The 27,203-nt window shown below is 41.4% G+C and overlaps 2 protein-coding genes and 1 long non-coding RNA gene across 3 annotated transcripts in view; 2 read left to right on the forward strand and 1 right to left on the reverse strand.

The window, feature by feature from the left end:
- Window positions 1-13,341, reverse strand: part of fkbp16 (FKBP prolyl isomerase 16) — a 64,321-nt gene extending 50,980 nt beyond the window's left edge. Inside the window, exons 1-3 of the mRNA XM_036561721.1 lie at window positions 12,735-13,341; window positions 11,365-11,534; window positions 10,113-10,201 (exon numbers count right to left, since the gene is read on the reverse strand). Of these exons, the coding sequence (XP_036417614.1) occupies window positions 10,113-10,201; window positions 11,365-11,534; window positions 12,735-13,341 (866 nt within the window). The remainder of the gene's footprint in view (window positions 1-10,112; window positions 10,202-11,364; window positions 11,535-12,734) is intronic.
- On the forward strand, window positions 2,848-16,267 carry LOC118801401. The gene is made up of 4 exons (XR_005006496.1): window positions 2,848-3,796; window positions 4,048-4,121; window positions 14,656-14,762; window positions 16,171-16,267. It is a non-coding gene; the product is annotated as an uncharacterized LOC118801401 (long non-coding RNA).
- Window positions 16,268-17,901: 1,634 nt separating this feature from the next.
- The window catches only part of LOC118801423 (RNA polymerase II elongation factor ELL2), a 40,884-nt gene continuing 31,582 nt past the window's right edge, over window positions 17,902-27,203 (forward strand). Inside the window, exons 1-2 of the mRNA XM_036561753.1 lie at window positions 17,902-18,152; window positions 21,630-21,677. Of these exons, the coding sequence (XP_036417646.1) occupies window positions 18,015-18,152; window positions 21,630-21,677 (186 nt within the window). The 5' untranslated portion in view covers window positions 17,902-18,014. The remainder of the gene's footprint in view (window positions 18,153-21,629; window positions 21,678-27,203) is intronic.

The following is a 27,203-nucleotide window of genomic DNA, read 5'->3' on the forward strand; positions in this document are numbered from 1 at the left end:
CTCTCACCGTTAGATAAACAGCACTTAAAGCTTTCATCTTTGAGAGAAAGTCAAACTCTACTCTTGCGTCAGATTACTTTCTAGAACAGTGGACTGGCCACCCCAGAGCCCAGACCTCAACATCACTGAATGTGTTGGAGATTACTTGGATTGTACGTAGCAGAAAATGCTAACTTCTATAACTGAACTTTGGAGATGTGGAAAAATTCAGTGCAGATTTCTTTGGAAAATATCTCTGCATTTGCACACTTGAATTCAGAGCCATGACACTGAACAGTCTGCTCTAACACACCTTCAGCTCATCAGAGAATTCATAATGAGCTGATGAGTTGAGTCAGGTGTCTTAGAGCACGGAAACACTTCACCGTACTGTGCTGTGGCCTGCCAGGACTGGAGTTTCTTGTCCTTAGTCTAAACTATAATTAGACACAACCTGGAACATTTGGTACAGTGAACGGCTAGATTTTGTGATTGTATCACACTTTAATGGCATGAATGTTCAACCCGCAAACGTCACTTTTGACTGCTTGTAATATGTACTTTGTGTGATTTTACGTCTGTAAAGTGGCATTTTTGCATTTTGTTTGAATTATTAGATTATTTTTATTTTTTATTATATTTTTTATTATTATTTATTATTATGCCTTAAATGAGCAGCATTATGTGCTTTGCAATGACATTAGAAAGTAGTTATTTCAGTTTGACCTGTGCGTTTAAGTCTAAAGATCATGTTGAAATTTCATAGCTGTAAAGATTCTCACTGAACCTGACCAGTGAATGGTCATATTGCCATCTGTCAAAGGTTCATAATGAAAAATCAGAGTAATAGTGCCTTCAATTAAAATAACTACAATCCATAAGCATGCGGTAGTGTAAAGTAAGCTGTATGATTACACCAGCATTTTTGGTGTACCTTTGGGAGTGCAGAGCCATTTTTCTTAAGACAAATGAACAGGGGCCACTGCCAGTTCTTTCTCTGGTGTCAATCTGCTCTTTCTCAAGACTTGGCAAAGAAGAGGAGTCACCAGAACTCTGAGTGTGTGTTGATTTAAAAGTCTGCTGTGAACAGACACATCACTTGGCTGCGTAACAGCGTGTGCCTGAGTGTGTGTGTATGTATTTGTGGATGTGGATGTCACAGAGCACACTAGCTTTTCTCTGTGTGTTTGCTGTGCGTGGATGTGTCGTTTGTCACTGTAGATGAGAGATTGTCATCAGTGGCACCAACACCCTCATCGCACTCTTTGACATTCAGATGAGAGACGATTTTGTCTCTTCTCTCTCTCATTCTCTCTCTCTGTCTCTCTATCGCTCTGTCTCTTGCTCTCTCTCTCATTCTCTCTCTCTCTCACGCACACACATACTGCTGTTTGCTCAAAGGCACAATCTGTTTGCATTACTTATCACAGTTCTTTAGAAATGTTTCTATTGCTGCACTGAAGCAGCCTTTCCCTGCTATGAAGGGGTGTGTAATGGCTCATAAGAATATACTGACTAGTGGTTGCTAGCTCTGGAAAAATTGGGCAGGTAGCACATTGTGCACTGAAGGAGTAACTGAGCTATTTGGTTGTGGTACTTTGGTAACTTGTGCTGTACACAGAAGTAGTTAGCATAAATCACCAAAGACACATGGCAGGGGCCATTTGGAAATTCAGTGTTTTTCTGACAAATCTATAGTCGTATGCAAAAGTTTGAACAGCCCTGGTTAGATTGCATGTTTTGTTGAGTTTCTAAAATAAGTTAACACATCCCCAACAGAGAACACACTTCTGAGTGTTTTAGTGCACAGTTTCTATTTGTTTGATGAGTTGAACATGTTGGAAATAAAAATTGAAATAAAAAAAATATATGAAGTGTTCCATAACTTTTGCACCGGCCATGTTTTATGTCTGTTTCCTCCCAGTATGTTAAAATCAGCAAATAAACAATAATAGTGCATTAAAATGTGCAAAAGTATATTCTCTGCAGAGGATGTGTTAACTCATTTTTACTTAGAAAACATGTTACTGTTGTTGACGGGGTGCCCAAACTTTTGCATACAATTTGCATTTTTTTTTTCTACAGGCTTAGTGATGTTGCTCATTCTTTGATTTGCTGCTGGAATGATCATAGCAACCTGCCATAGCGACCACAGCCACAGCATATTCTCACTGTATTTGGCTGACAACATTTCTCCTTGCACAAGTAGACTATAGTTATCCTAGTCACACAGATTTAAAGTCTGACCTCTGCCTGAAAATAAAAGCTTTAGCAAAACTTTTTTAGCAAGAAAAGCCTGCTGCCATGGGGTTGTTAACATTGCCATGGCTGCACCACTGCCAATAACTGTCTGGTCTTCCATGCCCACACAGAGAAATTAAGTTTTTCTAGCTTTTAACTCCATTTGAAATATTGTTTAGAATTAGTTTTTTAAAATCTCACTTTAGTTAATGATCAAGTCACAAATCTTTAGGGCCATTAACATAGTTTTATTATTTACAGTGTAGTTGCCAGCCTATTAAAAATAGTCATTGTCATAAAATTATTATTTACATTTTAGTGCGATGGCTAGTATTCTGGCTTTATTAGCTTTGGTTACTTGTGTTCTTCCATCTGAAAAGGAGGATGTTGAAATTTCCATGCCATTGCCACTTTTCCCAACATTCAAATGAGCAGCAGAGCAGTTAAATAGTCCCAGGTGAATTAGAAAACGTGCATTCTGTTCCTTATCAGGTTTATCATAAGAAATATGGCTTACTTTAGAAGCACACATTTAACTCCATATCCATTAGCTTTAATATGACAAATGTTTGGGTTATCAGGTCAGACGACAGGAGTTTGAAGTTTAAAAGGTGACAGCAAAATGTAGTAACGAAATACTGATTCGTTGGAATCCTAACATGCCAAATCTATCCCTAAACTCTGCATCCTGAGCTGCTTCTAACTGCTGTGATGAAACAGCTTTCACAAGAAAAACAGTGCTGGCCAACAAGAGACAGAATTTCAGTAATACCCTTGTGAACTTTGACCTTTGTTTCGGTCCTCTGCTCGGCCCTCCACAAAGCTTTCTTGTGTGTCACGCTTTCAGCACCTGACTGGAGTAACGACCAGGGGTCACTATTAGGGCAGAGGCCTGGACTTTAGTGATATGTTGCCCACACTGAACGCTGCCACGAAACCCCACAAACTGCTCGCTGTGTTTGCAGAAGACTACACTGCCAAAGTATTAGATCATTCACTTCAGTTCCCCTTGTTTTTGTTTTTGGTCTGTTCCCCCGGGGGCAGCTCCGTCCTAAGCGGCGTGTATTGATATAGAGCAAGTTCACTCCAGTTCAGTCCTCTCAGGCCATCTGGGGTTTGCTCAGGACATTATATGACATGTGTCTGTGTCCGAGTAAATATACATTCGCCTCCCCGGCAGGGTTCATTGAGCTGACTGCATCCTCTGCCAAGAATAACAGGGAGGATGTGCTCTCTGCCCATGCTGGTAATGACAGCCTCGTTTTCTAGCCATAACACACACTCATTGGTCTGAGAGAAAAAGATTTCCTTTGTAGTTAGTTGAAGCCGAAATTTGTTAGCCATCCATGCTCAGCTGTTTATATATGTGGGGGTGACTCGAGACTTTTACACATACACGGATAAAGACCAGAGAGAGAGTGTGTGTGTGTGTGTGTGTGTAGTGGGTAGCTGGGTGGCTGAGTGGCTGAGTGGCTACTATCGCGTTTCCCAGGAAATTAGTGAGTCATTCACTTTAGGTACCTTTTTAAAAGCGTCATGGGATTTCCATAGCATCATGATGTTTGCGAGCCTCAATGTAAGTCTAAAAACCCCTCCACGAATACATAATCTGAGTGCTGTGTTGTCTTTTTTTATTCCCAGTTTCACCTTGTATGTTATTTTGTATCAGGGCTATGCTGGAAATGTATCCCCCATTCCCCCATTATTTCCTACACAAATAAAGGCTGGGACAAATTTTACTAAATGAACATGTGCCAGTGATAATTGATTTCATTAGACTGTTGATTCAAATTAACGTTGACGCTTTTATGTACCACTGTAACATAGATTCAGGGACTGGGTAGCGTCTTATCTCCAGTGCGAAACATCTAACATATCTTGGCTAACTGACTACATTTGAGGTAAGTGGAAAAGTATTTAACTATTCCTTTCAACTCATTGGCAAATCAAAATAGCATTATTAGCACGGGTTCTCAGAGATGGCATCACTCATTTCTTCCAAAATATAGTCACACTCTACTGAATATTGATGCTGTTATAGACATGTGTAATACAGGTCATTGCCGCTCTTGGGCCTGAGGAATAAATGTTGACACAGTGTGGACCTCCTTCCCATGCCCTGGTCCCCAGTGTTCCCTTTGTTGGTTTTGGGACAGAGCAGAGCTCTGTGGACTCCACTGATCACTTATTTATGTTTGCCACCCTGGCGGCTGCCCGGGGTGCGGCTGATGCCTTCTCGGAAATGCTTGGATGCTGTTTTGCTGAGATATTTTCGAGGTTGTGGAATCACCTTTTTATTGCACTGATCTTTGGCTGGTTTGCGCCATGGCTTGCGGCCCATGGTTAGCGCTCTTTTAAACTCAATTTACCATGTGTCCTTTACTGCCGCACTGCCTGTCACATTCAGATGGCTAAATTGTTAGTGGCAAAAGAGTTTCCTCTGCCTTCCGTAGGTTAATACGACTGCTCTGGAGCACCTTTTAAGAGGCTGTCTTGGCGGGGGTGGGTAAGAAAGAGAGAGGGAGAGAACTGCTGCCTATTCTATGAGCCTCCTTTTCTCTCCTAGTCGGTTGGTACAGCTTGTCTGCAGCCGGCGAACGCTAAAAGCTGTGAAGTGCCCTCAGAGGAGACAGGCCTGTCTGTAACAGGCTACCGACAGGGCTCAATCAATGCGTGCCACCGCTCCTGGAGTGTGACTAAATGAGATTTTCTCTCTCTCGCTCTTTCTCTATATCTCTCTCTCTCTGTCTTCTCTCCCTGCTCCCCTAAAAACCTTTCCGCTTCCACAGTGCCATTCTGACAAAAGTGTCACAGCCAAGCAAGGAAAACAAGTTACTGGTGATTACATTTATCTTTGAGTGCCACTTTCCATCGCAAACGGGCCTAATCAAGCCTAGCCATGGAATGTTCTGCAGTATCCCTGTGTTTTTTTTTCCCCTCCTCACTCGGATAGGGGCTGTCACTGAATCTCCTACATTTGTTGCATGTTGATGATCGGATATGTGTTCTTTATTTGTGTGTGTGTGTGCCCGGGCAAAAACAAGCTGAAACTGGCTTGGTATGGGGGCACTGCTACAAAGTGTGTGGGAGCTTTTCGAGCGGAGCAGTGTGTATGTTTTCTTTTATTGTACCCACTTGTGTGCCATGGGAGGAGATGTTGTCACAGTGGCTTTGCTCTCACCCTTTAAACTGCTGGTGAGAAGCCTGTGAGGTCTACCTTAGAGGCTGGGCTAAATTTGACTCTCCTGCATAGAGCCCTAATCAGAGGCATCAAAAACAACCATTAGCTTGGGATCTGGCTGCCTCTGCCCGACTGGCCCGCTCCCTCAGGAGGCCGCTCATAACAGGGCTAGAGAGAGAGCCGCACGGGAACATGTCCCATCAGTGCCTGGCTCTGTTCTGCTTCAACCAAGCCTAACAATCACTCTGGAGCCCTCTCTGATTCCCTGCCACACAAACACACACACACACACACACACACACACACACACACACACACACAACACGAAAACAAGGCCTGCCGCGGCACGAGACCACACACTGTATGTTCTCGATGAGGGAACAGCTTGGTCTGGGCTTGTATTCATAAATTGTTCAACAGCAGCACTGCTGGAAGATCAGGTTTCTTGTTGCCAAACGCAGAGATAGTGGTGTAACTATATTCGGAACGAAAGCAAAACTAGAAAACAGGAAGAGCTTTTTGTTCCTATGAAAGGTAATGCCAATAGAATGATTCTGGTCTGTTGGCAGAGAAGCTTTACAGCAGAGAAATGGACTGGTCATACGTTTTTTTAAATTGAAGGTGACAAAATGGGCCTCTTTAGAGCTATGCCATAGAACAGGGGTGCCCAATCCTGGTCCTGGAGATCTACCACCCTGCAGAGTTTAACTCCAACCCTAATCTAACACACCTGATCCAGGTAATAAAGTCTTCTTAGGGCATCTTAAAATTTGAGCTAGGTGTGTTGGATCTAAAATCTGCAGGGTGGTAGATCTCTAGGACCAGGACTGGACACACTTGTCATTAGGGGTGCGGGAAAAAAATCGATTCTTAGATGCATCTCGATGCGGACATGAACGATTCTGAATCAATTCACAAAAGTCAAAAATCAATTTTCTAAATATTCAATTTATAACGTAATGTTGACGGAACGCAAAAGGCGGAACTTGGAAGTGGGTAAGTGCAACGCCTGGACAGTCTGTGGCGGCACATAACAAAAACACTACTGGATGAGTGAGAAATCCGACCGGGACCCTCTGCATTAAAAGCCAGGTTAGATCAGGAGTCACAACCCGAATGTTAAGAAGAGCCATTTTGTCCTTTCAACAAAAATCACCTTGGGAGCCGCAACATTTAATGTCCAGTATGTCTCAGTGTGTGATAATGTCCTAGTATAGGCTAAACAATATAAATGAGAGCGCAGACTTACTTTGCTCTGCTTTAAGCTTTAACTATAGCCGCTTTCCTCCCATCTCCGCCAGAAAACTTTTCCTCAAAACTAGAGCAGTTTCTTGTAAAATGTCTCTCAACATTCGGCTGTCTTACGAGGCTGAAGTCGCTTCTCATTCTCCAGCTTCTTGTTCGAATTTTCCCGTTCCACCTTAAATTCTGACTGAGGCACCGAATGTAAATACGGCACCATTTAAGGTGGAACGAGAAAATTCAGAAGAGAAGCGACTTCATCTTTGTGACTTTTTACTGTTTGACAGTCTCTCGTTGCAGATTTAACGTACCAGGAAACCAACTGCGCTGCTTATAAATGCGAATAACGCATCGTTGCTATGTGACGTGGCTTTCGCGCTATGTTGCACACGTCCCGTCTCAAAGATATTTTACTGACACAGCGACCCCTTTTTCTACGAGACCAAAACCGAAGTTATAAAGTTACTAAAAATGGGTAGGACGGCTGTAACGCAGCAGCGTCTCATGTGCTTTAAAGGCAGTGAATAAGCCTTCCAGTTCAATTGCCTCATCACTTCCATTTGATTTATTAATAAAAGATATTGGAAGTAAATTCATTATGGATCTTTACAAATACTTTGCTTTAAAACTACCAAGTCCTCACACAGTGAGAAAATAGAAATGATGTATAGAAAAAAAAAGATGCCTCGAGAATCGTTTTATAATCGCATCGCAGCCCTCTGAATCGTAATCGAATCGAATCGTGAGGTGCCTAGAGATTCCCACCCCATAGAACAGTGGTTCTCAAATTGGCCCTCAGGGACTCATAGATGGCCCACGTAGGAGCAGAGCAAAAATATGAACCATCAGAGAGCTGCTAGGGCTCCCTTGACGTCCCCCAAAGAACCTTCCGATGGATAGTTCGGTACGAACCGTTTTTAAACGAAATGGCTTAGCGTTAGGCCTATGCCTGATGACAGTTATTGTGGTAACAGCTCCATTTAAAGCAGGTACAGTATGAACTAATTTACCGCCGTTGTTAAATGTATTGATTTCTTTAATGCAACCCACATCAGTAGTGCTGAAACATGTGAACACAGTTAAACTCCTAAAATGCCCATATCCTGCATTATTTCTACCTTTCTGCCTTTCTCCCTGAGGTCCACTTATAATGTTTGTCTAGGTTTATGTACCAAATACAGAAGTAATTTCTTTTTACATGAGCAATTTCCAACCGCTCTTTATCCATAAGAATTAAACAAACAGATTTTGTTACTGTGCCTGTAAGATGTCTGTAAGATATGTAAATGCTGTGATCGTTTCCCCTGTATTGTGTGTCATTCAAAAAGCAGTCTAGGCTGAAATACACTTTATAATGTCAGTGTGAATGGGCGGAGCTAAATTGTTGTAGGCTGAAGAGGTGGATATCGTCATCATCATCATCATCATCATCATCACTTTTATTTATTGGGAGCCTTTCCGCAAGGACGTTTAACAATCAGATGCTTTACTAAAGTAACAAAGTACATAATCAAAAATAAAAAACACACAGACACAGAGTTCCCACAGCTGACTGGGGAATTCCCCAGACCATGAAATAGAGTCACTTAGCTAGCCCAGAAAGGATGTATGTAAATGTGTTGGTTTTTGTGACAGTCCAAAAACACTGGATTCAAAACAGGCTGTTTTTGAAGCTTATTTCCAAAATATGGACTGAATGGACTGAAAGGACTGGGGAGTGAATGCGGGAATGTGAAAGAGAGCTTTAACAATGTTTACATACTACATTAATCTCTTTTATTTAAAAATGGGAGTGATATTAATAGCACATTTATTGTACCTAATATAGATGAGATTGTAATAAAAACATGACTGTTGAGCTGCGCTGGCTGAATGTGCTGAGAGGAAGGCTCGGAGGAGGATTGGATGGCTTCTGTGTGCCATTGCGGCTGGCAGATCAGGATAAGCTAAGCGGCTACAGACTCTGCAGCTTCAGGTGGTAAAATTTGTGTGACATTTGCAATTCCGTTTTCTCTAACTAGATTAACAGTTACAGTTTTATCGCTGTTTAAAAAACTCATAATTGGTGGGCTATACCAATTAAATGTAGTCCTAGCAAAAGTTTGTGCGCCCTGGTCCAATTACCTTTATGTTTTTGTTGATTTTCTAAATAAAAAAGTTACACATCTCTACAGAGAACATACTTCTGCACATTTTGATGCACAATTACTGATTGTTTGCCGAAATTAACATACTGGAAAAAAATGTAACATAAAATGGGGTCTGTGCAAAAGTTATGACACACTTTGTTTTATTTTTTCTTAGCAAATAAATAGAAATTGTGCAGTAAAATTAGCAGAAAAATGCCATATTTAAGTTACCTGCAGAGGACATGTTAACTTGTTTTCACCTAAAAAAAATGTGAAAATTGATTTTGACCAGATGTGTTTAACTTTTTGCGTGCGACTGTATGTCCAAAGCCATGTACCATTTAGAAACTTTATGTTTAAGGGTGTAGCCAATCCTGTCACCATAGACAAACAGACAAATCTGCTTTTTGAAGAGTCATCAGGCTCCAAACCACTCACACTGAAAGTATCCACTGCACAAGCCCTAACACAATGCAGCTGAAGCTCATGTACCGTCTGCTGTGTATTTGTGTGCATGTTGGTAGATAAGAAGCAAATTTGTTCATCACTTATTTTACATATGAGCATGTTTAGTGTGTGCTATCAGTCTACCTAGTTTGTACATTTATCTCAATAGTGTTCCACTCAAATACAAAAAAAACCTACTCTGTTGACATGTATTGAATTTTTTGATGCTCTTTTAATTGAGAGTGGTAAAACAGCCGTTGGCTGAAATTGGAGCACTGGTCCCCCAGGTTTGGGAGGGAGGGGCAGAAACCTCTGGCCAGTGCCTGAATGGTGTTGGGTGGGAGGCCATCTGCTCCTATTCACGGTTCATTTAGCAAGCTAGTGGGGATAGGCCATTCGCCCTGACAGCAACAGGTACAAAAGGACTTTGTCCCATTGTGTGAAGATAGATGTCACATTACTCAAACCAGTGTCATCAGAAAGATCTTGAATATGTAGCAGGATGGCAAATTGTGTTCCAGCAAAACAATGCAGATCTTACAGATGCTCAAAAATCATATTGTTGCTGTCGGAACAAAACCATGCATCTCCAAAATGGTAACTTAACAGGAGAAGACCAAAACGTTTTTAAATTCTAATGTGGGTTCATGTTCAAGATTTTATTAAAAGTGATTTTGGATCATTTCTTTGGTCCATTCATCATGAAATATTTACATGATGTCAAAAGCAGCTAGTTTTTTCATATTTTGTTAAAATATGAAAACCTATACAAGGTTCTGTTCTGACAGCGATGACATGTTAACTGGTCTTGGATTTGAGTTGGATAAAACCCATTGGAGCAAAGCTGTGCTGCTGTGCAAGGTATAACATGGCTTCTTGTTTTCCCCTCCTACCTTCCCAAAAGTCCATAGGTGTACTGTGAGTCTGCCAACAGTAACGCGATCTCTCCCTTCCTCATTGAGATGGCACACTCCTCTAAAGCCTGCACATAAGCACAGTTGACAGATGCAGAGTTTTAGTGTAATTTTGCATACACCTTAGCGGAAAAAAAGTGTTATGGGCAAACTCTTTAAGTAGAAGGTTTTTTTGCTTCCTTTACAGAGCATCAAACTAATGTATAATCTTGTTAAGCGTATGCAGTTCATGCCCAAGGAAATCTACTTAAGCATTACACTTTGTTGGCTAACATTGTTAGTTTCTACACTGTTAGATCTGTAATCATCAAATGCAAACTAAATATAGACCTTTTGCAGACTGCAAATACATATTTAATTTGGGTACTCAGGGTGTGGTGTTGAATAACCAAGTCCATGTAAGTCTGTGCTGGCAAAAGTACTGTTATCTTTTACTTATCACATATATGAATATTACAATCAGACGTGTTTCTTGCACTAATCTACATTCAAAGCTAGCGCTTAAGAAATGGGTAACTTTGTAAACCCAGAGAAAAACAAAGCTGCTTATATAGACCTTTCTCTTTGGAAAACATGAATACAGTACTTTGTTTAAAAAAAAAGATAACACAATTGCAAAACCACCTGGGGATATTTGCTCAGTCTGCTCCCAAAAAAAACAGTATTTAAGTTGTTTTTTTTTTTGTTTTTTTTTTTAAGAAGTTTTGGATTACATGTACTCTGTCCTCTATACTTGTTTCAGGCTTTTTGGCTTAGGAATGCTGAATGTTTTTGTTTTAAATGATGAGACTTGAGAACAGGTCCAATGAAATATTAGAATGTGAAATGTTCTGAAGTTGTGATTGCTCAATCTTTGCTTGCATTCACTCTGCTTGCTTAAAATTGTTCCCGGATCGCAACATGGCTTTCTTCCAAGGCATGATTTACTCATTCAAGCTTGCGTGGTTCTGTTCAAACAAGCACAGGCAACAATTTCAAACAATTCCAGCAAAAACCCTGATGTGCATTGTTTCTCTCCTCCAAAGGAAAACAAAAAAAGCCAGATCTGAGATATGCAAGCAGTGAAACGTCTTTCCAGTGCAGAGTAAACATATACAGTAGCTGACGTGAAAACACGGGCTATTCCCAGCAGAGAACTCTGCCTGCAGCAGGTGCAAGGTGACAGCCTGCGTGCTGGCAGGTGCTCTGGAGGAACCTGTGGGTGTGTTTGTTCAGTCTCTCAGCCTCTCACCTGGTTGACATCTCCCTCCCCGATGACAAAGACCAGCTTGGAGTCTTTTTCCACCATGGTCCTATCCTCCAGCACGCCCTGCATTTTCAGCGTGACTTCTTGACCCCAGACAGGACATGGGGCTTGCTCAGGTCCTGGTTCCAGAACTTTCTTTCTGAGCAGACGATCATCTGCAGGCAGCAAGGGCCGTGTGGGAGATGAGAGGAGATTGCAGCTGGGTTAATCTACTTGTTGCTTAACAGACCTTTGAGCAAGGGTGTCCAATCTTATCTGCAGAGGGTCGGCGTAGCTGCGGGTTTTCATTTCAAATAAGCAGGTGCACACTTGATTGCACTTGTTTAATCAGTTTGTCTCAGTCTTCAAATGATTGATCAAGTGAGCTCCTGCTTTGTTGGAATGAAAACCCGGAGCCACTCCAGCCCCTTGGGGATAAGATTGGATGACCCTGCCTTTGAGTGTTTCAGCAAGCAGTTGCAAACTTGGGCAGGGGTATATTGTGGAATTACAGGTTCTTCTGCTATTCACTGCTGCAGCTGCTAACAACAAAAGAACATTAAAACCTGAATAAAAGGCTGGGTTATGTTCTAGATAAGGCCTTTTCATGCTGACATGCTGCACTGAGATGTGATAAAATAATTATCGGCCTTCCCTTATTCCTTACTTACTTTATAGAACTGCCAAGTGCCTAGGTCTTGGGTTATTGACAGTTAAGTGAAACAGTTCCCTTGTGTTTAACAAAGTGTGTGTTTGTTAATTACCAAATCAATTATGCTAAATGAAAGGAAGACGTTCAGGTTGAAAGTTAAGGATTTGTTTTTTATGTGTGTGTGTATATATATATATATATATATATAAAATTTATATTGCATAAACACTAAGGGTCAGTTCGCTGGACAGGGATAACAGGGACAGCAGAAACTGACCCTAAATTAAACAATATTGGGAACAAATCGAATCATTGTGGTCATAATTAGAGCTGCAGAATATATTGTTTATTAATTGATACTGATAACGCAGAAGCATATGCAAATGAGCATTCTAACAAATCACAAATGTTTTTCTGCGCTGTGTGCATCCTGTTTCTGTGCTTTGTAAACAATCCCAGATGTTCCAGATAACTGTTCTGGGGCTGGTTTATTGAAGCACAGCATACACGTAATCCAACAAATGCAAATAACTTTGGTCAGAATAATGCAGGCCAATCTTTAATCATGTCATGTCAAGAGTTTGCAAATGTTTTAATGTTTTTAAGTCATTGTAAGGTGCATTGCAATAGCAATATGGTATTTTTGGCATATATTCCAGCCCTACTTGTAATTATCATCACAGAACACGAGGATCACTTAGAGCCCTTATGCCAGACAGCTTACCAGTGATATCGATCCAGTCCTCAGCCATGAACAACTCCTCAAAGCAAGTAACAGTCCACTCTTCAAGCTCATAGTCTGGGAAAAGGCTTTCCTCTGAGCTGTCTCTTTCCTCCACGTCCTCTGTCTCTGAAAACCGCACTGTTTTCCCAAAACTGGGTGTCTTTGTCAGATTTTGCCGTCGCTTGTGGCCTGACTCAGGGTTCTCGGATGTGGAGATATGGGTTTGTGAAGTGGTACCATCATTATGGGGTTCATTATACTCATCGCCCATGCCACCTGCTACATGGTGACTGTCCGTATCTTGCTCCTCCTCTTCGTCCACCGCTACATCTTTTTCTAGTTTGTCTTCTTTCTCCATTCCCTCTTTGGCTTCCTTCTCTCCCGCTGTGTCTTTCTCCTCGTCCATCACTGTGTTCACCTGCAGCTTCTCCAGATCCGCACTGGTTTCTTGTTGGTGCTGGTGGCTAAATATTTTTGCTTGCAAACCCTGGCTGCCCTCAGGGACTGCACTGGTCCATATCACTGCAGGTTTTCCTGGATCCAAAGCTTTGTTTTCTGCCTCTCCTGGTTCTGTTTCCATCTCTGCACAGGGAGCAAGGGATACCATCTATGGAGCTTTCCCAAACCAAACAGCTTCCTTCCCAGCCACTCCTTGCCTGAGCAGCTTTGGGACCTGGGACAGAAGCGTAGCTGCTGTCCGGTGGCTCGACTAAGGCCAAGGAGCACCTGTATCCATGAGTGACAGCCTGTAGTATTTCCTAAAGCACAACGTCCACATACACTCTAATTGAATTAGACTGAGAATTCATTACCGTCCTGCTGGCACTCAGACGTTTCCAGACTGAAGGTCTGACGGATAGCTCCTCGTTGATAAAACGGACTCAGGATGCCGTCATTTCACTGTCTTTTAAAGCCCACATATGCCAGATTGGTAAAGAAAATCAGAAATGATCAGCGTGTGGAAACTATACTGCACAGCGAAGCCCTGTCGGTCAGTAGGGTTGTGCGATGGTAATCTGCTGGATTAGAAGAGCAAAATCTAATCTGCCCCAACGTCTGTAAGCTCCTTAATGACTTCATCACGCTGTCCCACAATGCAGTTTCCATGAACATGTCCACCAATAAGATTTAAGGAAGTACCGTTCCCTATTCCAGCTTTGTCAAGCTTTTTCTAACAGCACTGTTCTTGCAGGACTTAATTTCATTTTAGCTGACAATTGAAGGCCTACATGTTTGGAAGTGGCACGCCAGCATACTAACCTTGCTGGGTTTCATTTGACTTGTTTATCTTGAATAATTCTGCTTCAGAGAGTCTATATGTACTTAATGTACTGAAGCTACAGTGTAATCGGGATGTTAAACAAGGCACAAAGTATCTTATTCACTTGATCTTTACTTGACCTAGGGTAACACTCTGAATGTGAACAGGTTTTTCCAGGTTTGCAACATGCCTTCTGCAGAAGAGTCAATGAGCAACAGAGGATTTCAAGACAAGACAGGCCTCATGTATCTGCGCGACTCTTTAGCACACACACAAAAAACACACAATCTAAATGTAGAGTCAGTAATAACTGGGTCAATAAGCTGTCAATCACTGCATTTGGCTATACTGTACATACAACTCTGAAAGCTTTAAAGCTTTTAAAATCTTTTTTTCAGTGTTTATCTCTATTATAGCACCACCTGGGCTGACATAACATGTTCAGTATTGTCAGCAGTGCCAGTGTTATTTAATATGAATTACGTGACATAGTTTTTACTCACTAAATTAACTGTTGTGTTTCATTTTCAGCGTGAAAAATTTCCTTAGTCAAAGCATGACTCAAATTCACTCAAGTTCAAATATGGAAATGTTGTTATTCATCTTGTCTCTATAAGCAAAATTCATAAAAGACGTTTGGGTACGTTCTTTTCTCCCCAGAGGCCCCTGGCAGTGTTTCTGGTGTTGTTAGCACAGATCCTTGCACTTTTTTCTGGGGATTGAACCCTGGCAATCAAGTGTAGCAGATGCTGATCAGTGGAAAAGGGGTGAGTGGATTAGACAGTGAATGGCTTTCACTTAAACAAAGTCTATATGAGCTAGAAAGTCACACTAAAGACACTAGTTAACATACATGTACTTCACTATCAGTGCCTACTAACTTACTAACTGCTATACAAACACTACGTTTGAGGTCACTCAATTTATATTAATGTAGCTTTCTTATATGAACTAAGCTCATTGGGTCTAGATTTTCACTGATGCGCTTCCTTAACAAAATGGCACTTAATGGGCAATTCCTTAATTTCTCAAAATGTCTGGATAATTAAGTGGTTAAGATGTAAACAAAGTCATTCCAAGTGGTTTGACATGAAGTGATGCATTCTAGTGACATTTATCGAGTCAGAATTGATTCCTACCACCACAATTTTATATATATATATATATTGTTTCCCAAAGGTAGGTTTCTCTATAATTATCCATTTCACATAAAACACTCTGGACTTTATTTATGTCTTACTGATTTGAATTATTCTGAAATTTTGGAAAAAACGGTGGAATTCCCCTTTCAACAGGTGAGTGGATTAAACAGTGAATAGCTTTCAGTTCAACAAAGTCTAGGTGGTGGATAAGGCTGAAAACAGAAATCCCTCCTTATGTAATCAGATTAGAGACACTTGTTAGCATACATGTACTTCACCATTAATGCTGCTTGTTTTATATTAAAGAAAACTTCTTATATGAATTAACTAAGCCCTGATGCATTGGGTGCTTAAGCTTAGCACTTCAGAACAAGTCAGTGTTGGGGTGTGTCTAATCCAACTCAATGTCTTCATAATTGGACGTAGTGCAATACCCAGGCACAAACATATTGGAACAAATCACTTATGTTTCTATTAGAAACAGACTGGAGCCTGAATGACACATATCTGTGCAACCCACATCGAGTGACGTGTCTTGTTTGTCAAGTTGCATCGAAATACTCCTTTATCTCAGACAGCCATATGGCATACAAAATCTCCATTAGATACTACAAGAACGTTCCTTAATCCCGAGCCAAGCACCTTCTCTGCTCAGGATTAAGCGTCTCTAATTAACCCAAATTCCCTAGGTTATTTAATCGAAACCACTGTCTGTTTCACCTCATGGGTTTGTGAGCTTAACAAGGTGGAGAGGTTTGGCTGGGTCAGATTAAATGAATTATTTTTTCTCTGTGTGATTTAATCTAGTTTACAGTATTTGCCCACCCTCCCCCCCCATCACCCCCCCCCATCACCCCCCCCCCATCACCCCCCATCACCCATCACCCCCCATCACCCCCCACACAAAGGACTGATTTCTTTAATGCTTTTGTAATCTCAAAATTTATTGCGTCGTTGCTGCTGCAATGAATTTGACTCTAAGATGACCATATTTGTTTATTTTTGTACCCTGCCAATGGTGTGTGTTTTTCAGGAGTCTGTCTTTAAGCGGATGTTCGGATTTGATTTAGCCCAAACATTCTGGTCAGCAGTGTTTTTTTGTGTGAGTCAACATGTTATGTTTACCTTATCATTCCACTATGAAATTTTGTGAATATAAATCAGTTGGAGGTTGACTCTCACTAATGTGGGCTAGTCTTTTAGACCAAAGCAAGACCCATGCTTGATCAGGGTATGTGCTCACTTTCCAAAGCCTTAAGGCATTTTATAAATGTTCTGTTTCAAATAATATTAGAAATAGGCTACTAAGCAGGAACATTTCAGCATGATCAAATTACTACTAGGATTGTTGGCCAGTTAGGCCAGTTCTTGGGGCCTTAGAGGGCCTCAGACCACTCAGCCCAAGGGGCTCAAATACTTGGGACATATATATATAAACATTAGATGCATGAATAACTCTTAAATATGTGTAAATGGCTGAATGAATGAAATAAATGAAGAATTATATATATTTTATTAATATATATACTTTATTAACTCTTAAGTTGTATATTATTATTATTATTATTATTATTATTGGTTTAGATGAGCCGTTCAGTGGGATGTTTTCAGTGTGTGATAGTGATGTTAGCGTTTACACTTCAGTGCATGAAGGATGACTTCTCTTTTTGCATTGTAGCTTGAAAGAGAGGGGAAAAAAAACCCCAAAATGTTCTACAGTAGACACAGTAGAAGTGCACATCGATAAGGCTGATTTAGTTTGTTTTCAAAGCAAAAAGTGCACATAAACATAAATTCATTTGTTTAATTTCCAGTTAAAATGGCTTTCTCAGGAGATATTTCTGAGGGATTAGATATGATATATAAAAACAGGAATTTCCAAAACTGGTGTTCAAAAAATGATTACAAGATACTGAGAAGATGGGACTACCAGCAATCAGCAAACCTGTCACCATCAGATAAACAGCACTTAAAGCTTTCATCTTTGAGAGAAAATCAAGCTCCACTCTTGCTTCAGATCTGAAAACATCCACAGGTGTTTCTGTCCATCCTTCCACCGTGAGAAGACAACACAACACTGTGGGTGTGAAAGAATGATTAGCTATCAAGAAGCTGTTACTGAGAAAAAGAAAAGAAAGAAAAAAATGGTGTGTGTATATATATATATATATATATATATATATATATATATATATATATATATTATATATACACACACACATACATACATATGTATGTATGTATATGTATAAATTGTTGTCTTATATTGCTGCTGTCGGAAGAAAAACACAATGTGAAGAGGAACAGGTATTTTTAAATTATGCTGAAAAACCTACTTAAAACGTAGTATTTTGATTGGCAATGAAATAAATTAAATCGTGATCTCTGACCTTTGCACAGTACTGTATTTATATATTACTTATGTGATATTGTTAGAGTTTGGGGGGCGTCCAAAGATGCTTGCACTCCGGGGGCTTCGCAAAAGCATGATCCGTCACGGATTACCATTAGGCTTGTTTGTTTCTTGGCCATAAATACAGTTTCACTTCTAAAAATTGTGTTTCTGTTGCATCATATCTATAATGCTACCCTCTGTTTTGTTGAGATATTAAGTTAACGGTGAGCTCTGTGTGTGTGTGTGTGTGTGTGTGTGTGTGTGTGTGTGTGTGTGTGTGTGTGTGCGCGCGCGCGCGCGCGCGAGAGAGAGAGAGACAGTACGTGCGTGCGCGCGCCTGCGTGTGTCCTGTGTGCCTGCGTGTGTGTTTGTGTACGTGCTTGTGTGTGTGACGTGCTCCCAGCGCTCGCGCCGGCTCCTCCTCCACTCGAGTGACGTTTCAGAGAGAATGTCGCCAGTTCACCTCTCAGTCAGTTCCAGACATGGCAGCGCTGAAACAGGAGCATCGGTATGGACTCTCCTGTGCAAAGACCCACAAAAACACTCCCAACAGAACTATCTATCACGTCAAGCTGACCGACACAGCCATTCGGACACTGGAAGCCTATCAGAACCTGAAGGTAACCCGTTAGGACTTTATTCTCCTTTACACAGACTGCTCGTTTCCAGTGTTAAGTCGCGGTCAGTAGGGACTAAGCTTGAAACGTAAGTTGGCAGAAGTTAGACTGACCTCGGAGACACAGTTGTGTCTGTTTTGTCCTGTTTTATCCTAGAGTCGTTGGCTGTTAAAGTGATATTTTAATTGGTTTGTAACCGTAACCTGTCATGGAGGGCTACAGTTGCCAGCGCGTGAGTAATCGGCGCTGTAGACGGCTGGCTCTGGCTTTGGGCTGTTGGCTACTGTTTCAGTTAAGTTTAATGTATAGTTTGTAGAAATGTCTAGTAGCCTGTTAGCTTCCCTCGAGACAAGCTTATTTGGTAATAGTCTCACAAAAAACAAACCCTCGAAACCTCCCTGCTGACCACTTCGTTGGTCACTTAGTGTGTGAACTGTAGATAATTTTAAATAAAACTGTAGAAGTCTACTGCGCTGTTTCTCAGTCGAATATAAGGTTCTGAAACAGTTTGCTCAGAAGTTCTCTCAAATGTAGCTGCTTATAGGGATCATATGGTCTGAAAGGGGCTCAAGGCAAGCCAGAATTGATCGCGACTGAAGTCGGCTAAACCTCGGCTCTACTCCTCATTCTTCTCATTTACTGGGCGCGTTTAATGACATCTACGACTTCGTTTTTCTCCTCGGTCAATAAAAGATTATTTAGTGTTTTTTTCCACAGTTTATTTCGCCTGTCGCTTGTTGTGAATTAGCTGCTAAATCCTTTACCGAGCGACCCCCTGCCCCCTTGAGTCACCGCCAGGTCTTTTTTTCCTGTTTTCCCAGCAGAGTCTAGTCGCTTCTCGTAGACAGGCTGAAACCACAACTTCGCTTATAAACAACTTTAAACTGCCCAGTCCATGGCCGTCTTTTTACGAGGCAGTTATAAGCAAAGCGTGTGTGTAGCTAAAGCGATAAATGTATTTTAAGCGATGTCGTTTAGCTTTGGCGTGTCAGCGACATTTCAGTCCAAACTAACAACGTTGAGCATTTATTCACTTGCTGGCTGTGTGTCTGAGGGGGGTAACGCAGATTCCACTGCTGTCCTGTCTGGTCAGTTGTTAAAGGGCCCATATCATGGAAAACTCAAAGCTCCTCGCTGTTTTTGAAATAAAGTATTTTGATGAAGAATGTAAACACTATTAAAGTTTGAGGACATATCGTTCACTCCTCAGTCTATACAGTCCGTAGGATATATGGGAACAAAGCAGCACTTTTGTAATGAATAGTTTTTGTGATGTCACGGAAACAACACATATATCCGCCTCTTCACGCTAAGCTTTTGGAAATGCTTCAGCCTCGACTGCTTTTTGAAGAAGGCCCATTACATGCCAGCCAGCCAGTCAGAAAGGAGTTAATTTACATATCTTGTAAAATGTCTTAAAGGGGCAGTAACAAAAGCACCCTGTTTAATTCCAAACAGACATTTTAGAACCATTTTTAGCTGGAAAATTGTACTGTGAAATAAACTTGGTAAGTTGAAAGAGAGAAAAAAAAGAAAATACATGAAAAATGTAGAATATTGGCCCTTTAATGCCAGATTGAGGCTGGATGTGTGTTTTTCTCTCTGGTGCTTTTTTCTTTTTATATTTATATAGCCTCCTCTGCCCTTTAAACACTGGACGCGCTCCAGATTTCAGAGGCGGTGTCACATATCGCTGCTTTGATACGGCCTGAGCTAACTTCACATTTGAGACCTGACTTAAAGAAGTCACTAGCTGTCAAACATAACCCAGTAAAAGAGTATTTACGGTTATTAAACTTATCATCAGGTGTTCACTTTTCTGAAAAGTTCACATAGCGTCCTGTTTTTCTTGATTCTTTTTGTGTATTCATGTTATTTCACTGTCTGCTCTAACTGTCTTCTTAAATGCGGTCAAGTGGGGTCAGCTTGTGTCTCTCACTCCCTGTGGACTTAAAGGCTTTCACCTTAAAAGCATAGAAACAAAGCTCAAGTGAGCCTAATAGTGTTTATCACCTAATCCTGCAAATGCTGGGTCTATGAGCTCTAACTTGGGCAACACTGGACGAATGACGCTGAGCGGAGCAGGACAGCCTCTCCCCTTAACATCCATAACAGATAAACATGCTTGTTGACCACGGCTCCAGCTGTACCTTTAAGATAATGAGGCTTATCTCTGACCCTGCATTATGGCTTTGAATTATGCTGAGAGCAGACAGAATCAGCCCCCCCTTAATAATATATGTTGGAAATGAGAATGACACTATGACACTGATTTCTCCATCGTCAACCCCCCCATTCCTTTTAATGAGTGTTTCTGAATGTGGCGAAGTGTTAAACGCTAGGCACAGTGCGTTCTAGGGCATGGTTATGTAAACACCTATTTAGAAGGACACTTTTCACTGGACCCAGAATTGATTATGCGCAGGTCGGTGTGGAGTCACATCAGCTTCGCTGGAAGAGAGCGATGAGGCACTGATGATGACAGTTTAGCTGAAAGGAAAAATAGTGTTAGGACAACATCTAAACAAAAAAAAATTGTGTGTATGTTCATTTATGTATGTATATACGTGTGTTATAGAGATGAAATAGTATGAAAATTTCCTATCATGATGTCTCTAACGAAAATTATTGTGGTGTTTAGTAATATAGTAGCGTCACGGCAAAACTGCTGAAAGCTATTTACTGCCACTGTGACTGTTTAAAAACATGATAATTACATTTAGAAATGCTAGAATTAGCATTAGCATTAACCGGTAACTGTCCCATCACTAATAGCCTATATTACATTACATTCAGAAGTCAAAATCTTCTCCCTTCCAACGAGGCATTTCCCCAGCCCCATGCACACACACACACACACACACATGCTTCAACTCTCACAATAACATTTGATGGACTCATATATGCTCTGTTAAGTCCATATTTATTAATGGGAACACATTCCAGTACAGATTAGCTGAGCCTAGCCTTGATCTTTAGGCTTACGCATGCAGAACCATGACACTGAGAGGCCAGTGACAGGCAGCTTTTATTCCAGGTCCCGTGCGCACTAGTGCTTCTGCAGCCCTGCATCTCTGTCAAGGGGTCCAGGCCAGAAACGTGAAACTGTAATTGCTGCCCAGGCAGGCTAATAGGTAGGCAGTGATTTCACTATATGGCCGATGTAAATATATACCAGCCTACTCGTGGAAATCTCCTCTCTCGCATGAGCCAAAAACAAACCTGAAGCTGTCATTATGAAGGATGACTAGGAGTTTAAGAGGGGGTTTTAGTCTGTGGCTGCGTTGTTGTTATGATGACGCTGCCTTTGTAAGGAATACATGGCACTTTTGTTCTGTGTTCTATTATGAGAATTCTGACTTGCCCTGGAATCGAGGCCTGATGAATCCCGATCAATGAAGTTCTCTTTTGTCATGTGCCACTTTAGCCGATAATATTAAATGCTAACCAATGTCTTTTACCTCTCTTCTCTGTCCCCAGGGATCCTTACCAAATCAGCCGGCAATTTGCTTCAAGGGGAACCAGGGGGTAAGATGAATGTGTTTTTGCTCACCCCTCCCAAACGTCTCAGAAATAGAATGCTTTAATTAGTCTTGATTGTTGAGCCGTGTAGCAAGAAAAAGGAGGAAAAAAGCCCTCACGGCAGCTCTCTTCACTATCTCAATATTTCATGAGCTTTTCAACCACCGCCTCCCCCAACGTTGAGAGGGAGACTGCTACCACCCCTAGGGCCTGCTCAACTAGATTGAAAACGTTTATAGAATTTTAGTGCTGTACGTATTTGTAAGTGTAGATATGAATAGGGGTTACTGCGGAAGTTAGGGCAGACTCTCTCTCTCGCGCTCTCTCTGAATTGCTAGTTTTGTATGGACTGTGGCTCCATGTCTGCACTGGTATAGCCAGATATACCAAGCTGTGCAGTCTGTGGTCAGCCTGCATGACCTACAGAGAGAGAGAGAATTCCAATGAAATGGCTATAAAGAAAGATGTGGATTAGCACATTCAGCTGCAGCACCTCCCCGTTGCTGCCTGCTAGCCTCACATACATTTAAGCACAATCGCTCCTGTCTAAAAGGAGCCTGCTTAATCCCGCCGGCCGAGAGCCGATTGCACAGGGAAGGAAAGTGAGTAGCTCGGCGCACAAACGGTGGACTGTGCAGCCGTGGCGTGCGTCGGGGGTGCCAGGGAAGCCCCACGAGATGGTATCCTACACCCCCCAGGGCTGCTCGCCAGGTTACTGGGTCAGGCTGGAAACTGGGGAGGGCTTTGTTAGGGAGCGCGGGGCGGTGGCTGTGGGGAAAGAAGAGGGGGGTGCTGAACCCCAGAGAACCCCCTGTGTCTCTGTGCCTGTTGTCTCTGTGCAGACATGAAAGCCTCCGACGAGAAGGGGGGGAGGCCTATGGCCGCCTCGTTTCTAAAGGCAGCAGTGCAGAAAAACTCCTAAATACACAGTTCTCATATGCTAAACACACTGACAAGCAGCCATTTATGTTAAAGTGGAATCTAATGTGTGCAATTTGCATTGAAACATGCAGCGAATTAATTTAGAGAAATGGTCACATCCGAGTGTTTGCAATTAAAATGGGTTTTAATTGCAAAATTAAATGTAGCGATGATATCTGTGTTTGGAGCGTTACATATTCAAATTGGCTGTGGCGAATTGGAGTGTAGGGTCCCTCCTCCTCTTCTGACAATGGACTGCTGGGCATTAATGAGGTATGTGAGCCGTTAGAGAATTTGTGTGCGTGCGAGATGGGGTGGGGGGATTAAGCTGTTACTTGTGGGGGGCAATTACATTAGAGTCCTCAATGTTTTTACAAAGCAATGGTCATCTTTGACAAGCTGAGCTGCTGTCAGAGGTATCAAAAATATCAGCCATAACCTTGTTAAGGGTAGTCTAGAGGCAGTACTGCTAGAGGCAATGCTGTGCCTCAGCCGCCAATTTACATATGATGTCTTGGAATTTGAACATAGATCACAGGGAGTATAATACAGGGGCCGTTGCTTTGACCTTTTAATTCATGGCTGAGTAGGCAAGCACGAATCAGACAGCTATTTGGAATCAAATACCCTCTGGTGAGTTGGGTAAATTGGGTATCTTGTGACAAATCTGACACAGTAAGCTGTGTAATATCCTAGTGAATTGAGCTTATATATTTATATTGTATCATATACTGCCTTCATGATAGATGGGAGCTTGGAATTTTCCAACTTAGATCTCCTGCTTCCCACCTTAAAGTGTTCATACAACTTCAGCTGGTTGAAGTCAGTAAAAAATTGATGCTCACAGTGAGGTAGTGCTTGTTTGACTGCTAAGACAAAAACAGCAATACAAGGTTTTGTTCTGACAGTGAAGATATGATATGCAAATAAAACTCAAAAGTCTGTTTTAAAAAGCTTAAAACACGCTGTTAATTCTTATTCTGTGAACGCTGCTGTGCTGAAATAACATAATTAAATTGCAGCTTGGAGAAGTATGAGCTCTTGAGAAACTCTGACTTTCCGTGTGGGAATTACGACTTGGAAGGATATTCAAAAGTATTTTTCCTACTTGGAAGTTAGAAACTTCCTGGCAGTGTTGGCAACTGAATGATTTTGTCACTAGATTTTGCCACTTTTCAGACCTCTTTAGTGACTTTTTTTTTTCAAAAAAGCACCTAGCGACAAATCTAGTAACTTTTTGGATAAACATTAGTTACTTTCCGTAGAACAGAGTCGCCAGTAGTGCCTCGCGAGGCACACTTCTCTCTGCGTCTGCCCTGTTTAGTAAGCGGCAGAGAGGCAGACCGGTACATTCAGTCCGCAGCCTGGAAATGGCTTGGACGTGACTGCTGGTTAATATGTCTTAGTGACCTGTGTTTCGATCACTCTTCCATACACGTCCCATTGTCCGAAAACAGAAACAGAAAAATATGTAAATGAGAACAGCTTTATTGGGAATTTGGCTGTAGGCTGTTGAACAACAGTATATATGAGCACAGAGAGTGGGAGTGAAGCAACCAGATGTAAAGGGATGACACCACATGACACTAGGCAGAATGCAGGTACAACGTGATGACATCATAAATATGCTAATCACCGTGTGTGATGTCATCTAGTGACATTTAGTGACTTTTCAAGCAGGTTTTAGTTACTTTCCATTGAAAGTAGTTGACCACACTCCTTCCCAGTGCATGTTTATAAATCCCTCTGCATTTATATTTTCCAAAGTTTGTAGTATGGAGGGACTGTCACATTGTTTTGGAAGTTATCTGTTTGGCTTCAAAAACCTGTAGCATGGTAAACATTACTATAGAACATCATGAATGCCAGATTAAAGCAGAACTTGCAATCCTAATGCAACTGTGCTAATGTTGCTAACAAGTAACAGAGGCTAGCAAAGATTAGTTAGCGGCTCTTGCTCACACAATTCTAACTGCCCTCTACCACCCACCTGGCCTTTGTTATTAGCAACGCTTGCATTTTTGGTTCAGGTTGTCTGTTAGGTTGGCTGCAGGTTATGCTCGCTTGCCAGGGAATTCCCATAAACAGTGTCCTGGCTTGCCTCCAGGCCTCCAAGAAGCACTGTGGGAAGGGGTGGGGTGGAAATCCCTTCAACGGAAAGTGGCTTTCTGTGGGTCACGCCGCTACCATAGTGTCTCCTCGATAACGTCTGCACAATGTGTCGCAAAAGACACAGGCCATTGCCAGACACCAAGAGGAGACTGATGATACTTACATGAAGCAGATCCATTTTGATATAGCTTGCTTATGGCATCAATTAGCGAGATAAAAATGGCCCATGGTGGATCACTATCAGTTGGAGTAATTTGCAGCACTCTTAATTACATGTAGACACTAAAAGGGATGATGCAACAGCCAAGAAACAAAATACTGAAGAAGAAGAGTGGTAGAGATATGTAAAGTTCTTTTCATTTTGATGAGAGCAGTTCCCAGTCCTGCAGTTCATGGAATTTAAATGACTTTGAAAGGCTCATGAGGGAGATTATGGGAATGCGCTCAGGTTAGGTCTGGGAGCTCCTAGACTGGAATTTCACAGAGTGGTGCCCGTTTTCTTTTGGCCCCAGGAAAGCAGTCTCTTTTACAGGAAGCACTGCCTTACTCTGTGTAATCATTGCAAGGGCTTCTGATATAGTCTTCTGTTTCGCTTGCTTAATAAGAGCATTTTTCACCCCTTTCAGGCCTAGTTAGCAGATAATTGAAAGGAATTCTTTCCACTACATCTGCTTTGTATAGTCTACAGTTCTTCACTAATTGCTGGCCTAAATATGGTCTAGAATTTAGTGTAAATGTGACCTACAGACAGTATAGAAAATATACACTAGTAGGGTGAGATTTCAGAATGGAAGAAGGACGACCAGCACTGCACAAGGCAGCTTTGCAGTGTTACTTTGCTTTGGTTAGTTCACATTGGATGTATTAACATTGTTTTTGAGTCGCTGTTCATTCAAATGTGTCATTGAACAAATACAGAGTTGATAAAGGCAGCTTACAGTATATCATTGGTTACTAGACTTGTAGCATTAGCCAACCCTCCTACTTTCCTCTGTTTGAAGGGATTCCTGTTTGGATTCCCAGTTTTGGAGCCCAGAATCATTTGAAGATGATCAAAAGCATGATGTGGTGTGCTGCTTCTGCAGTAGGGCGCGTAGAAGGAATGCGAGAGCCAGTTAACTCTAGGTAACAATGTGTGCCTTGGCATTTTTTTTTCTGGGTACAGCATAGAAGTATGCCAGTCATGAACTTTCGTGGCCAATTCTGATTTCTTTCTGGATTTTTTTTTTATTGCACCAAAGACAGATATTCAGTTTCTCTATGATTTTGCGATAACAAATTCAGGCAAATTCAACCAACCCCCACAATATTTGTAAGAGCTTGCTATAATAATTGTAAGCGTGCATCTTTTGTACTAAATGCTGGGAAGCCATGGACAATGCAGAGATTTGGCAATGCATATTTTAGCTAAAGACATCTCAAATAAATTTATGAACTGTTTTGTACATCATATATCACTGGTGTGGACCAAACGAAAGTCAGCAGTTGTCACTTATCCCATAACATAACCTAACTCAATTTTTTATGCATCTTTATGGACTTATGCACTGTTTGTTGTTGTGTTGATTAAGAAACTAGTTGAGTTGGAGTAGACCTGTGGGTGATGTAATTGGATATCAGGGGTGATTGACGAGTAATTTGATGCCGAAGGTTGAAAGGCGGCAATTACTTTGTTGGGTAGGAGAATTGATAGCAAACTAGAGAGGACAAATATAATCTATAATCCCAATACAAAAAATATCATGCTAATTGATTTTAGATATGGCCCAGGCCTAGTTCATAGTCACCCAGTTCTTCTGGATGTTCTACCAAGCGTTTTAGCCTACAACAATCATAAAATAAGGTCGCTAGATCCTGGTGGGGCTGAATGTTGCTCTTTATCTGAAGTTCACACTTTGAATATACTGAAATGAAACACGTAGGCTGCCCTAACACGTGCACCGATGTGCACCCTTTAGAAGAAGCGCAGACTGCAGCTTGATGTCCTCCTCAGACGTTTTGAAATATTTCAAAACAGCTGACATTTTTGGCAAGGTATTGCAACAGCGCTCAAATGAAACATGTGTACTTATCAGGGTCACATTTCATCATAAAATTGCATCCCAGATAAGCAAAAATCAAAACGGACTGACTGATTGCCAGCTACAAGTTGGGAGCGAATTTTGTCTGGTTCCAGTCTTGGCCAATACTGATTGCGCAACCTTAATACTAGGTCTGTTTTGTTCTGAATTGTTGAGGATTTTTGTTGGTCATTAGTAGAGTTATATTTGATGGATGGGGCTTGACTGCTCACATCAGGTTTGGACATTATTTCACAAATATGTTTTGGGTTTGGAGTTCAAATTTCATGTTTGGGTTCTCACAGTCCATGACTCACTTTCAGCAAAATTTACCCTGCATTTCAGCCTGCTTTAGCTTTTCCCTTTACTTTATTTTTTCTCCTTTCATTAGCTTAATTGTTAAAATGTTTAAAAAGATCTAGCACACTGTGGTGCTCTA

Source organism: Colossoma macropomum, unplaced genomic scaffold (assembly GCF_904425465.1).
Source record: "Colossoma macropomum unplaced genomic scaffold, Colossoma_macropomum, whole genome shotgun sequence".
In the NCBI taxonomy this organism is placed as follows: Eukaryota; Metazoa; Chordata; class Actinopteri; order Characiformes; family Serrasalmidae; genus Colossoma; species Colossoma macropomum.